Source organism: Ascaphus truei, chromosome 4 (genome assembly GCF_040206685.1).
Source record: "Ascaphus truei isolate aAscTru1 chromosome 4, aAscTru1.hap1, whole genome shotgun sequence".
Classification (NCBI taxonomy): domain Eukaryota; kingdom Metazoa; phylum Chordata; class Amphibia; order Anura; family Ascaphidae; genus Ascaphus; species Ascaphus truei.
The window spans coordinates 363,087,307-363,102,233 of NC_134486.1; the positions used below are offsets into that span (position 1 = coordinate 363,087,307).

Genomic DNA, 14,927 nt, shown 5'->3' on the forward strand with positions numbered 1-14,927 from the left:
TAGCGCTGTAAGACCTCAGGCAGTCTCATATTAAACGGCAGGTTTGCGACACTGAGAACTTGAAAAGCAAACAGAAAAATGGCAGCATCTTTTTACCAAATTTAGTAAAAAATAAAAACAAAATACGGGATCTGAGAATAATGTAGATAAACTAAGTGAACTCCCATTACATTTTGACTTTGGTCATGCTAGTCTACAAAAACATCTGTGGCATGGTTATGCCAAATTATTGTCCGTAACAAAATGTTCACATGTATCATCTTGCAAAAAAACATTTGTGAGATACGTCATCTAAAAAATTGTTTCGCTACACTTGCACAGTTGGCTTTTGCAAATGGTGGCTTAAAAAGATTTGACAGGCATATACAGATATAGAGAATGGATGTTACCATAAAAAGCCTAGGTCCTCCTCAGCTAGCCCTCCCAAAAAAATTCCACAAGTCCAATACATTTGGTCATTTAAGGCCCTATTTAGTATACTGTGAACAGGTCTTTATGGTTATTGAGAAAATAAGAGAATGAAAGAAAAATGGGGAGAGCGGAGGTGGAGGAAATCGCGAGATGGCTCGAGACGTGGCGAGAGTCAGAAAGATGTGGAAGTAAGCATTGGGGAGAGACTGGGAAGGGAGATAAATAGAAGGAATGTGAACGGTAGCGCTCCAAAATTAAGTGGCACATGCGAAAAACTACGCGATACGGAGGGAACAAGGAGTTAGGCACAGCTGGGAAGAAAGTAGACGTTCCAGGATCCGACAATGTGGTACAGGATAGTGAGAGAAAAACACATCCATACCCAAGTACAGCGATGAGCATAGGAGAACAAAATAAGACAATCCAAAACTTCTCCTCAGGGTACTGAGAAATCCAATTTTTCGATTACAATTGAACATCCCAATCATACGCCAATTACAAGCATTTAATACTTGTTTCGAAATGTATTGTGTGCTTCCAAAAGCATGCAAACTGATGGCCCCGAAAAGCGATTTAAGAAATACTGTTCTAATAAATAGTCAGTGTGTTTACCAAGCAATTGAATCTTCACTTGTCCTCACTAATTTCTTGCAAAACACTTGCGCTTCCCTTAACTACTCATGATTCACATCATATATGCATAAATCGGCAAACATTGCCAGCAGACCACTTGGCCAATGCTCCTACCAGTTGTGAAGCCTCAGACATCATTTGATATCTGGTAATTATATTAATCTTCACCACTACAACCGTTGCGTAGAAATAGCACTTCCTCTCCATTCCCCAGAGCATCACACCTTTCACCTTCTCAACATGACCTCTAGCATTCTTCTTTTCTTGGAAAGGAGCAAACATCCTGCACCTTTATGATTCCCTTCAGTTAACAGATATATCTCCCCTCTCTCCTGTCAGGCTGAACATTTTGATATCCTTTACCATTTCCTGAAAAGTTGTATGGTGTAAACCATAAGGAGCGATAACGGCTTCACACAAAGTAACAGCTATTGCTTAAGATTAACCACACAAACACAATGTCATGAAAAGGTGCATTTCCCTCATCTCCCCCAGACTTACTTGTAAGGCTCAGGATATCGAGTGTGATGCGAAAGGATTTGCTTTCATCACTAAACATCCTAAGATGGCAGAGTGCCCTGATGCGATGTGGAAAACAGATACCGTAAAGTATAAATTAGGTATATTTGTAGCCAAAGCATTAACTGTTCATAAAATAGTCTCGCTCAAGTGAGTTTTCATAACCTGGAGAACTGTACCACTACTTGTATAAATCTCTCTTTTGCTGAATAGGTGACTAAAGCTGGCACAGTTTTGTATTTAACTCCACGGGCAGTCTCATCACGTGTGCTCCTGACGAAGCTCTACGTACGAAACGCGTAGAGGTCATGTGCGGCTGCTTCGTGGATATCAAACTACAGAGAGGGATCTGTTTGGGGAAGTGAGGATGTCTGCGGCGTGAGTGAGCAGTGTTGGTCCGGACCATTTACATCTACTGCACCCAGCTGTGTAACCAGAGCTCTCCGACGTTTTTCCCTTGCTTTATTGGGCAATTGTAAGTTTATTTGTTTATATATATTATTACTGTCACTATTATTTAGCACTGAAACCATTGCCTATGCTTTTTTTTAATCTTGTATGTTAACCCATTATAGGGTTTTTTTTTTTAAATAAAGATATTGTTAGCTGCTCAGTGTGCCTTCTGCCAATATTTTTCTCTGCACATACAATGGCAATGGTTCGAATACTGCACTAAAGTATAATATTTTGCCTCCCTCCAAGACATTGAAGCAAGGAGCACAATGTTCCACTCACTGAATCTACAAGCACATCACAGCACGGACAAAAACAAAACCACTCAATGCTCTTGAAGTGATCTCCTTTCAATCATTTTTATCCAGGTAAGACGTTCATCGTCACAGGAGCAATCACCATATTGTTTACTTCAAGCAACAAGAGCAGGTCATTCTGACCTTCTGCGTACAGTCTCCCGCAGTGGGCGTGCTCTGTTCTTTGCCACTGCTCCAACGTGCAAACGAATGCTGTTCAACTAAAGAAGGCAACTCACTGATGGGGTGAAGAAAAAGTGCGCAACTATTAAATTCTAACACACACGTGAAGTGATTAAATAGTGATAAAAAATAAGTAAATTACGTGACCTATTTTTATCAATTCTGAATGGAGCGTCTGCAGCTGTGGTACCAGGGATGGCTCAGAGCACCCCCTAGAACGTTAGACAAATAGATAGAAAAAAACACAGCGCACAACGCTCATAGTGCATTAAATATGTTAATTTAGGCCAGAGCCAACAGACACAGCACAAAAGTCCAAATAGAGCTATACTCACAACTGCACACACTACAGAGGGAATCCCGATCGCTCTGGTGTCTCCGGCGCCACCAAAATGGCTTTCCCGGAGTAGGTTCCACATCTGTAGCAAACCCGCAGGGTCCCAGCAGCGTTGGATGCAAGCTGGAATCCAGCAAGTTCAAATCTCCCACCCGGCAAACAAGCAGCCTCGACTTTGGGTGTCTCTGGCACGTCATCAAAGGCCACCACTTAGTCTATCTGCACACCAGCTCAGGAGAGATCTGTGGAACTCAAATCTGCCGCTGCTTTTCTAGGTTCCCGGTCTCCGTGGGAAAACATGAAGCTCGGGGCAGCGATCAATCCCAGCGCAAATGCTGAACGAGCAGCTAATCACAGCACGAGGGTTCGTCTGTGTCGACCAATCCGGGCTGGAGGTGTGATGGGGAGGCCGAGGCAAGAAGGGCGAGAATTACGAACTGATCAATGAGAGCAGCGCCTACCTCCCCCTGCTCTCAGTGCCAGCTCGCTATCTCCAGAGGAAAATGGGCACCTCTCTGACTGGGCAGACAATGGTTCCACTCTTCGGAAACCAACGTCTCCCAGATAGGACTGCCCACCCTCACCCTCCATTGTCCCTGGTTCCCCCACCCCAACCCGGGTTTCTGGGCATGCAGACTGTCATGGAATTACCAGCCTGGCATGCCCAGGAACCAAGTAATGTATTTAACACAATACACATACAATAAATAAAGTCTCCTTATACAGTTTAACTTCCAACATCCAGGCTACATGAGCCACAGGCAGATGGATATAGAGGCTGATCCTTTACATCCATCAGACAGCTAGGAGCCAGAGACCGGCTCACCCTTTAATATGCTGGTCTCTGTGCCCTACCATCACAGACATCTTAGAAATGTGTCCCTTGACCACTGTTGCATAGTCAAAGTCCTTATTTTCCCATTGGGCATATAACATCCTGTACTTCTCTTAACCACAACAGGACGTGAACAATGAGTCTCTCTCTAACGGAGAGGATGTTGGAAACAATAATGCAGTTGTCTACAGATGGCCTGTTCCGATGTTATATGTAGTTGCATGTAAAACTGAGAAAAATAAATGAAAATATTTAAATAAAACAAGGGTAACAACAAGAATACCTTGGCAAATAATATAGAATCGAGACAGCAGTTAAGCACGCGGATGCACACAAGGAAGCTCAACTACACTGACCAAGAAAGATTACGTAGGCATCAAAACAAGGAATGCCAAGAGTAGGTTTCCCTCCCAGTTCCTTATCGATGAACGATACTCAAGAATGTAACAGCAACTTTCCACTGTACAGTACAGCAGAGAGCATGTAGAATAGAAATACTTGACCTGCGCCTTCAACCTGACGCATTCCAGACTGTTATGGATTTGCCACAGGTAACAACCATCTTTATGACGTCACCTCCTGCTCTATATGCAACGTCAGTGCTTTATGGTCAGCCTCCTACAGTACAAGTCTGCTTGCAAAGCAACACACTCATACTCTGAATACCATATCTATTTAAGATACCATATCTATTCACCTGTCCATCTAACTCAGGGGTTGGTCCTCAAGGGCCATCAACAGGTCAGGTTTTAAGGATATCCCTGCTTCAACACAGATGGCTCAATCAGTGACTCGGTCATTGACCTGTGCTGAAGCATTGATATAATTAAAACGTAACTTGTTGGTGGCCCTTGAGGACTAGAATTGGCTACTATTCATCTAACTGCTGTAAAAAAAACAAAAAAAAAAAGGTTTCATTTTTTTGTCAACATTACAAAGCCCAAATTGATGTTATGAATGGAAACTATTCCTGGGTACTCAGTGGCGTGAGACCTGTCTTGTGTTGCAAAGCAAGCCTCAATCAATTACTGAAGCAGTCCATATGTGCGGAGAAATAAATGGTTGCATAAAACCATTATTACATTGAATTAATTACCGGTCGTTAATCCAGTTCACACTAATACTGACCCTGCTTTACATACATAAGAAGCAAATAAAGAAAAAAAAGACATGTTCTGTGTAGCTCTCAGCAGATAAGCACAATATGTAAACTTCTATGTAGATAAATGCACACGTATGAAGTTGCCATAGAAAACCTGTGCACATCTAAGCTAGCATACACTACAGCAGGGGTTGATTGAGCCACCTGTGCTGATGCAGGGATAAGCTTAAAACCTGACCTGTTGGTGGCCCTTGAGGACTGGAGTTGGCTGTCCCTGTGCTAGTGTAAAGCATGGAACGTGGTTGGGATGGAAGGCCTTTAACTGGCAGCTGCCTGAAGACAGACACAGACTCCCCTGTACAATATGCTGTGAAGTGTGTCCCGGTGCTAGAAAAGCAGCTTCACAGCATATTAAGTAAGGACCCGAGAGAGAGGTGAAGGGGTATACACAGGAAGGAGGATAGGAAAAGGTAACAGCTGTTTAAAATCTGTGACCAGGACCTGGCAGAACGGGCAAAACTTCCAGCACAAAAAGTGAATTACTCGCCAGACAGAGGTGCAGCGGTGCAAGTGAGCCAGGCTCCTGAACTGCAAGGAACCAAATGGCTCACATACACCAGCGCTATGTCGTCTTGTAGGAACACTTCAAAAAAAAATTATCGAGAGTTCATGCAAACCCCCAGCCAGCTTATTCTATGTAATGGGATATATGTGTGTGGTGTGATGTGGTGTGATGTGGTGTGATGTGGTGTGATGTGGTGTGATGTGGTGTGGTGTGATGTGTGTGTGTGGTATAGGATAGATAGGAGGGGGTATATAAATATAATAAAACATTTTAATAATAAAAACAACAGTTATTTGATCATAGAGTAAAATATCCCCCGCTATCAGTTTCTTCTCAGGCAATGCACAGAGACGCAGCGTTACATGGGTCAAAGGCCGGAAACCACTAACATACACCTCAAAAGTCAAAAATATAGAGCAAGCTATTGCTTAGAGCAGGGGTGCGCAAACTATTGGCACTGCGCGCCCCCCTCCCCCCCCCCCACCATGCTCCCCAGCGTGCGGAGGTCATGTGACGTCATGCCATGACCGTGCGTTGTCATGGCGACGTGTGTCACAGCTGGCTGAATCAAGGTAAGTGGAGTGTTGCAGAGGCCTCACGCGATCCCCCAGCATTAAATTAAATGCCTTGGGAAAGAGTGCGGGGCCTCTGCAACTGCCTGCGCCCCCCCCAGACAAATCTCCTGCCCCCCATGGTGGGCGCGCCCCCCAGTTTGCACACCGCTGCTCTAGAGGTAGAAGTGCCCTAAATATATCCCGGGCTTTACAGAAACCTCACAAGGTTTTCCAGATTTCACTACGCAGAGCGAACATACCACCATAGTCTCAGTGGCTTAAAAAAAAAAACACATTGCTACCAAGACAGATGATTTTTTTTATATTAATCTAAATGTATTCACCTGAAGAAAGGTCCATGTATTGTAGGACATGAAACATTGTTGTCGTTTCTGCTGTTTCTCTACAATAAAGCTACTTTGAATTGGACATAAGAAGCTTGGCAGTTGTGATGTACTTTTGCTTGGGGATTTGCTTGTGTGTGTAAACGTAGCTGGGCTGGCTACACAGGCGGCTTGGTCCCTAATTTTTCCATTTCCCATTACTCTCTCTAAATGTATTAAGCACAACTTTTGGAAAGAGCATAACATTTCTGGTGCCAGTTTGCCAATAATGGGCAAGGTTTTCTGCTCATGGGGTACAATGCATGAAATACGCTCGGGTTGATCCATTGTTTATGTTGCATTCAGCAACAAGGTAAAATTCCTCTATTTCCTGCTGTCTACTCCACACCTCAGGGCCTCACACACAAAGCCCAGACCCACAATATTGCATTACACAAAGCACACAGTCTCTATGTATCGCTCTGTTAAAGTCCAGCATTACACAAATAAAAAGCAGAGATCCCAAGTGCAAACTTAAAGTTGATACACTGATTGAAAGCAACATTTATATCATGTTGTAAGTTTAGGCCGTGTCCATAGTGCAGGATACGACGTAGCTCGCGCGAAACAAACACTAGGATGCCAATGCAGATGTACGCGCTACAAAACAGGTTTGTATTTCCGGCGCGACGGCCGGGTCACGTGAGCGGTTCCAGCTCTGTGATGTCACAGCCACGCCCCCCTCCCGACACGCTTCCCTGTCGCCTCTGCCTGCAGGACAGGAAATATCTCCTGCTGCAGGGGAGCGTGCGCTGCGCCGAGGTGCATGGGAAGCTACAGCGTTCCACTATGGAAGCAGCTTCAAAGCTCACATTTAAAACCAATGCTTAATTTCTAATAAAACAGGCGAGGCTTGGGGGGAATCGACCACAATTCCACTTGGTAACATATTGACAGAAGGAATAAACTTAAAAGCACTACGCTATATACAGGCATACCCCTGTTTAAGGACACGCACTTTAAGTACAATCGCGAGTAAGGACATATCGCCCAAAAGGCAAACGGCAGCTCACGCATGCGCCTGTCAGCACGTCCTGAACAGAAATACCGGCTCCCTACCTGTACCGAAGCTGCGCGCAAGCAGGGAGACTATAGAGACTGTTACAAATGCGTTATTTACAGCAGTTATGCACGTATAGGACGATTGCAGTACAGTACATGCATCGATAAGTGGGAAAAAGGTAGTGCTTCACTTTAAGTACATTTTCACTTTACATACATGCTTCGGTCCCATTGCGTACTTTAATGCTGGGTATGCCTGTAATATCTTCTGTACCACTGTAGCCATTACATAGTCAACACATTGTTTAATAGCTTTGCTAGAAGGCCAGAGAGTTTAGCTGCAATACGGCAAGTACAATAACCAAAATCAGACTAGACAGTGTCTGCTGGTTTCATTAGGGGCGGATTAACGTACATCGTTAAAAAAAAGCAAAGTTGCATTTATCAGGCCCGAGTTATGAAGTCGTTTTAAAATCACAAAGAGCAAAAAAAAGTTTTATATAAAAAATAAAGTTTTTACATTTTAGGTTTCATTTTACAATAAAACATGTAATCAGAATGGAAAAAAAAAAAAAACGACAAGTGAAGGCTATAATTAGTATAAAAATTTTTTTGGAGCAAGCCAACTGGGAGTGTATTGGTAAATCTTTTAATGCACCCAAGTGCCACTGACCTGTCACTGCTAGTAGTGGCCTACCAATCACATGGCTATGTGTCACAAAATAAAGAGGCAAGCCTCTTCTTCAGTCCCCAACTCACAACTTCCAGAGAGCAGCAGACACAATCTTCCTTAGAAACAGGATGACCCCCACTGCACATCCCAACTTCTGAAATTACACTCTGGCACATCTTCCAATCTCATGCATAATAAAGCAGCAGCCTTTGCACACAAAATAGAAGTATTTTACACAGGCCACTGAAGTGTGCTTCTGCTTTGCGATCCCAGACACCCACTGCACTCCTGACTGCACCAACTCTTTTTCCTTCATGTGTTGTTCTCGTTCTCCTTCCTCGAATACAATATGGTGGTTGATCTCTGAATATAACATCTCGTTTTCTTCCACGTGTCTAAGGCTGCGTCCATAGAAGGGCAGTCCGCGCGCTGCGCGATCAGACTGCCTAAAGGCAGTGATCGCATCTATACAGCGTGCGGGCACGTGCGGGAGGGGGCGCGCGATGCGCGTGAAATCAGTCAAAACTGATTTTTTGGGGCGATAGGGCAGTAACGTGAACAGTTCGCTCAATGAGGGTGAACCAGCTCTGTGACGTCACTGGTCCGCACATAGACATGCCCCCGGACGGCACGCGAACGAAGGCCAGGGAAAGCACCCGCTTTCCCTCAGCCTCTGCACTACTCCGCACAGCTGCTGTGTCCATGGACGCAGCCTTAAGCTGAGTCTCCAGTGGCGAGCGCCACACACAAATTACAGCCCTCTATGGGGCAGGCCCCAGTCGATGTGTGTGCGCGCATAAAGCGCGATGCGGGACCGCCTTGGCCAAAAGACAAGATTTTTGTCTTTTGGCGCGGCGGCCGAGCTGTGGCCACGTCACGGCAGCGGTTCAGCCAATGAGGGCGAACCAGCCGCGTGATGTCATGGCCACGCCCCCGCCACGATCTCCTGAAGCGCAACCACAGACCACAGGTGGAGGTTGAAACCGGTGCACGTACCGCGAGCGTGCACGCATCAACTGGGGCCGTAGCCTTATATACCATTATCTGCTTCCACATTACAGTCCCATTTTTCAGAAGTAGCTTCCCACCATAAAGCACCCACCACACATTTGCACCTCCAAATTCCATGGCTTGCTTGCTTTCCTACTTCAATTTTTCCCCTGACCCCCGTCCTACCATAAACCCTCATTTGGGCACCTCTCTGCACTCTACCATATCACCTGTCCCCATCATATAGTCCATTTATCAGGGACTCGTCCTCTCTATGCACCATTCGTCGTGTGCTCCTCCCCACTGTATACCAAGCATGAGGGACCTCATAAGTCACGTGGATGTCACAATATTAGCCTTCATCGGATGGCTGCCCCATATACCATTCATGTAGCACAATATTTACTTCCCTACTGCAATCGGTCAAGTGTTTCCTTCCAGTAACTGCAAAATAGAGAAATCTGCTGCACACCATAAAAAAAAAAACATATAGTTACCGGTGCTCCTGCAATCAGAGATAGTCTGTAGGTGATCCAAGGTACATGGAAGTTGAAAAGCATTACAGGGCACTGCAGATTTTGAAACTATTTATTAGCCAATTGATAGTGCGATCTTTCGACCTTGACTTTCTCACTTGATAAAGACCTATTTAGGTCAAAACATCGCACTAACAATTGGCTAATAAATTGTTTATTAACAGTGATGATCCCAAGAGGATCAGATAGGTTCCCCTTTATTTTAGCACTCAATGTCGGGAAGAGATAAAGTGGATAACAGTGATCCTTCAGAATAGTTTCTGTTATAGGGCTGTTTAGCCTTTAGAGAACCGATAGACCAAAAAATAAAAACGTTTTATTAGTTCAATTACTCATTAAAAACACACAAAATTCATTCATACACTTAAAAAAAACCCTTGTAGAAGTGGCAAGGTGCAGTAGGTATAGCCTAGAGAAAATATATATATATATATATATATATATATATATATATATATATATATATATATATATATATATATATATATATTTATATATATTAGACTCTGCTGTCTAAGAACATCCATTATCAGTTTCAAGCATAGTGTTGAACTGGCACAGTAAAAACGCAATCCTAACTGGAGATGTATATATACTATGAGCTGATAAAATATCAGATTGCAATAGTTCAGGCTTGTAGCTGCTAAGTATCGATACTGGTGATCCCTGCAACAGTAGTGATACTATCTAGGTCAAATTGTTTGGATATTAATGCCACAAATAACAACCTTGATATCTGGGTATCTACCAGTACTCGCAGTGTAACGCCCCCTGGAGCGAGCAGAAAATCAATATCCCAAATTAGAAACAAAGCACAAAACGGCGTGATCACAGCCGATCAAAAACAAACTCTATTCACTTCGTGTGTAAGTTTGTAGCTGCTATGAAAGATAGTACGTGTCAGTTTAGGTGATTCCTGCAACAATAGTAACACTCTCTAGTCAACTAGTCTGGATATTGGTGCCGTAAATATCAACCCTAGTATCCGGGTATATACCCGTATGAATAGTGTAACGCCCCCAGGAGCGAGCAGGGAATTAATGTCCCCAGATACAAGCAGTTTGATCGCGGCGGATCAAAATCAACGCTGAGACTTCATGATGAATACAAGCCTGACTCTCTCTGTGTTAGGATTAATGGATGTCGCCACTTCTAATGACGTCAGTTCATGACGTCTTTTCCCCGACGATCGTTTCACGTGTAACCACGCTTCTTCAGGGGAGGAGGAGTCAGATTGTTTCCAAATCCGCAGAGCCCCGTGATGCGTTTCTTCTTCCTTCCAGTAACTGCCATTTATGATGCAGTTTCTCCCAGCCATAGATCACTTTTGTTATGCGTAGGGTGACCAGGATTTGTCCCGGGACAAATGGCACTTACCGGCCGCTGGTGCGCATGCGCGATTAGCGCTTGCTGGCCGCACATGCCTATGCCCGGCCGGCAAGAGCAGATCGCAAGTGCTGATCGCGCATGTGCGGTCGACAAGTCCCGATCGCACATGCGCGGCCGTCACCGATTAAAACCGGGACAGTAGCCAAAAAAGTTGGGACAAAAGGCCTAAAAAAATAAATAGGACTGCCCTTGCTGAACCGGGACATCTGGTCACCCTAGTTATGCTGCTTAGCCAAACCATACAGCCCATTCATCGTGCAGCTTCTCCCAACTGGCTTCCACCAACACAGCCCATTTACCATGCGGCCGCTCCCACCTATGCAGAGCAATCACTGTTCCCTCCCCATCCACTTCTACGTTTCACTTTATGATTATTTGAACCTCCCAGTATAAATATCCCATAACCCAAGGGCGCTCAACTCCAGTCCTCAAGCACCCCCGACAGGGGATATCCAGAAAATCTGACCTGTTGGGGGGGCTTGAGGACGGGAGTTGAGCACCCTGCCATAACCTGATGCATCTCGTGTTGTAGTTGCTCCACATTAACAATGAAGTGCTCATCCACACAACTCATGGTGCCAACTACGTGATGGGCCCCACCACTCAACTTGTGACACGTGGCTGACCCTCACTGTTCTTACCATGATGTTTGCCGGGAGTCTCCCGCTGATCTCCAGCCGCCACTCCATCCGCTTCAATCGGCTCTAGCGACAGCAGGAGCAGTAGTGAGGAGAGGAGAGGGGCCAGGGTCACCCAGCCCAAAAGCCACCAATGCTTCATCTTCTCCCCAAAAACCCAGCTGCCAAGTGTCACATGGAGGAGGGGAGCAGGAATCACACACCGGCAGGACGGATCGCCAGTCGCAGAGACCGGCTCATATTCCGTGTCACAGGAGGAGAGGTGGGAGGACTGCTTGGAGCCGTCTGCCTGAAGCTGCTTCCTTACTTATTCCACAGGGCCACCCACAGACAGGAATCACCAAAGAGGCAATGTGTATACGGAGAGGGAGTAATCACCAAAACTCGATCTTCATCCTAAACACACAGAGAGAAAAAGAGCAGAGAGATCAAGTTCCCATAATAATGATATAAACACAAATGGGGAGATCTCATGACAGTCCCACGGGGGCGGGGGGCGGGCAGAATGACAGTCCCACGGGGGCGGGGGGCGGGCAGAATGACAGTCCCACGGGGGCGGGGGGCGGGCAGAATGACAGTCCCACGGGGGCGGGGGGCGGGCAGAATGACAGTCCCACGGGGGCGGGGGGCGGGCAGAATGACAGTCCCACGGGGGCGGGGGGCGGGCAGAATGACAGTCCCACGGGGGCGGGGGGCGGGCAGAATGACAGTCCCACGGGGGCGGGGGGCGGGCAGAATGACAGTCCCACGGGGGCGGGGGGCGGGCAGAATGACAGTCCCACGGGGGCGGGGGGCGGGCAGAATGACAGTCCCACGGGGGCGGGCAGAATGACAGTCCCACGGGGGCGGGCAGAATGACAGTCCCACGGGGCCGGGCAGAATGACAGTCCCACGGGGCCGGGCAGAATGACAGTCCCACGGGGCCGGGCAGAATGACAGTCCCACGGGGCCGGGCAGAATGACAGTCCCACGGGGCCGGGCAGAATGACAGTCCCACGGGGCCGGGCAGAATGACAGTCCCACGGGGCCGGGCAGAATGACAGTCCCACGGGGCCGGGCAGAATGACAGTCCCACGGGGCCGGGCAGAATGACAGTCCCACGGGGCCGGGCAGAATGACAGTCCCACGGGGCCGGGCAGAATGACAGTCCCACGGGGCCGGGCAGAATGACAGTCCCACGGGGCCGGGCAGAATGACAGTCCCACGGGGCCGGGCAGAATGACAGTCCCACGGGGCCGGGCAGAATGACAGTCCCACGGGGCCGGGCAGAATGACAGTCCCACGGGGCCGGGCAGAATGACAGTCCCACGGGGCCGGGCAGAATGACAGTCCCACGGGGCCGGGCAGAATGACAGTCCCACGGGGCCGGGCAGAATGACAGTCCCACGGGGCCGGGCAGAATGACAGTCCCACGGGGCCGGGCAGAATGACAGTCCCACGGGGCCGGGCAGAATGACAGTCCCACGGGGCCGGGCAGAATGACAGTCCCACGGGGCCGGGCAGAATGACAGTCCCACGGGGCCGGGCAGAATGACAGTCCCACGGGGCCGGGCAGAATGACAGTCCCACGGGGGCCGGGCAGAATGACAGTCCCACGGGGGCCGGGCAGAATGACAGTCCCACGGGGGGCCGGGCAGAATGACAGTCCCACGGGGCCGGGGGCAGAATGACAGTCCCACGGGGGGGGCCGGGCAGAATGACAGTCCCACGGGGGCGGGGCCGGGCAGAATGACAGTCCCACGGGGGCGGGGGCCGGGCAGAATGACAGTCCCACGGGGGCGGGGGCCGGGCAGAATGACAGTCCCACGGGGGCGGGGGCCGGGCAGAATGACAGTCCCACGGGGGCGGGGGCCGGGCAGAATGACAGTCCCACGGGGGCGGGGGCCGGGCAGAATGACAGTCCCACGGGGGCGGGGGCCGGGCAGAATGACAGTCCCACGGGGGCGGGGGCCGGGCAGAATGACAGTCCCACGGGGGCGGGGGCCGGGCAGAATGACAGTCCCACGGGGGCGGGGGCCGGGCAGAATGACAGTCCCACGGGGGCGGGGGCCGGGCAGAATGACAGTCCCACGGGGGCGGGGGCCGGGCAGAATGACAGTCCCACGGGGGCGGGGGCCGGGCAGAATGACAGTCCCACGGGGGCGGGGGCCGGCAGAATGACAGTCCCACGGGGGCGGGGGCCGGCAGAATGACAGTCCCACGGGGGCGGGGGCCGGGCAGAATGACAGTCCCACGGGGGCGGGGGCCGGGCAGAATGACAGTCCCACGGGGGGGCGGGGGCCGGGGCAGAATGACAGTCCCACGGGGGCGGGGGCCGGGCAGAATGACAGTCCCACGGGGGCGGGGGCGGGCAGAATGACAGTCCCACGGGGGCGGGGGCCGGGCAGAATGACAGTCCCACGGGGGCGGGGGGCCGGGCAGAATGACAGTCCCACGGGGGCGGGGGGCCGGGCAGAATGACAGTCCCACGGGGGGCGGGGGCCGGGCAGAATGACAGTCCCACGGGGGCGGGGGGCCGGGCAGAATGACAGTCCCACGGGGGCGGGGGGGCCGGCAGAATGACAGTCCCACGGGGGCGGGGGGCCGGGCAGAATGACAGTCCCACGGGGGCGGGGGCGGGCAGAATGACAGTCCCACGGGGGCGGGGGGCGGGCAGAATGACAGTCCCACGGGGGCGGGGGGCGGGCAGAATGACAGTCCCACGGGGGCGGGGGGCGGGCAGAATGACAGTCCCACGGGGGGCGGGGGGCGGGCAGAATGACAGTCCCACGGGGGCGGGGGGCGGGCAGAATGACAGTCCCACGGGGGCGGGGGGCGGGCAGAATGACAGTCCCACGGGGGCGGGGGGCGGGCAGAATGACAGTCCCACGGGGGCGGGGGGCGGGCAGAATGACAGTCCCACGGGGGCGGGGGGCGGGCAGAATGACAGTCCCACGGGGGCGGGGGGCGGGCAGAATGACAGTCCCACGGGGGCGGGGGGCGGGCAGAATGACAGTCCCACGGGGGCGGGGGGCGGGCAGAATGACAGTCCCACGGGGGCGGGGGGCGGGCAGAATGACAGTCCCACGGGGGCGGGGGCGGGCAGAATGACAGTCCCACGGGGGCGGGGGCCGGGCAGAATGACAGTCCCACGGGGGCGGGGGCGGGCAGAATGACAGTCCCACGGGGGCGGGGGGCGGGCAGAATGACAGTCCACGGGGGGCGGGGGCGGGCAGAATGACAGTCCCACGGGGGCGGGGGGGCGGGCAGAATGACAGTCCCACGGGGGCGGGGGCCGGGCAGAATGACAGTCCCACGGGGGCGGGGGCCGGGCAGAATGACAGTCCCACGGGGCGGGGGGCCGGGCAGAATGACAGTCCCACGGGGGCGGGGGCGGCAGATGACAGTCCCACGGGGCGGGGGCGGCGAGAATGACAGTCCCACGGGGG

At 50.7% G+C, this 14,927-nt stretch overlaps 1 protein-coding gene across 2 annotated transcripts in view; it reads right to left on the reverse strand.

The window, feature by feature from the left end:
* Window positions 1-14,927, reverse strand: part of ADAM17 (ADAM metallopeptidase domain 17) — a 121,184-nt gene that overhangs the window by 94,513 nt on the left and 11,744 nt on the right. For both annotated transcript variants that reach the window (XM_075598341.1, XM_075598342.1), the window contains exon 2: window positions 11,503-11,895. In XM_075598341.1, coding sequence (XP_075454456.1) covers window positions 11,503-11,641 — 139 coding nt within the window. In that variant the 5' untranslated portion in view covers window positions 11,642-11,895. The remainder of the gene's footprint in view (window positions 1-11,502; window positions 11,896-14,927) is intronic.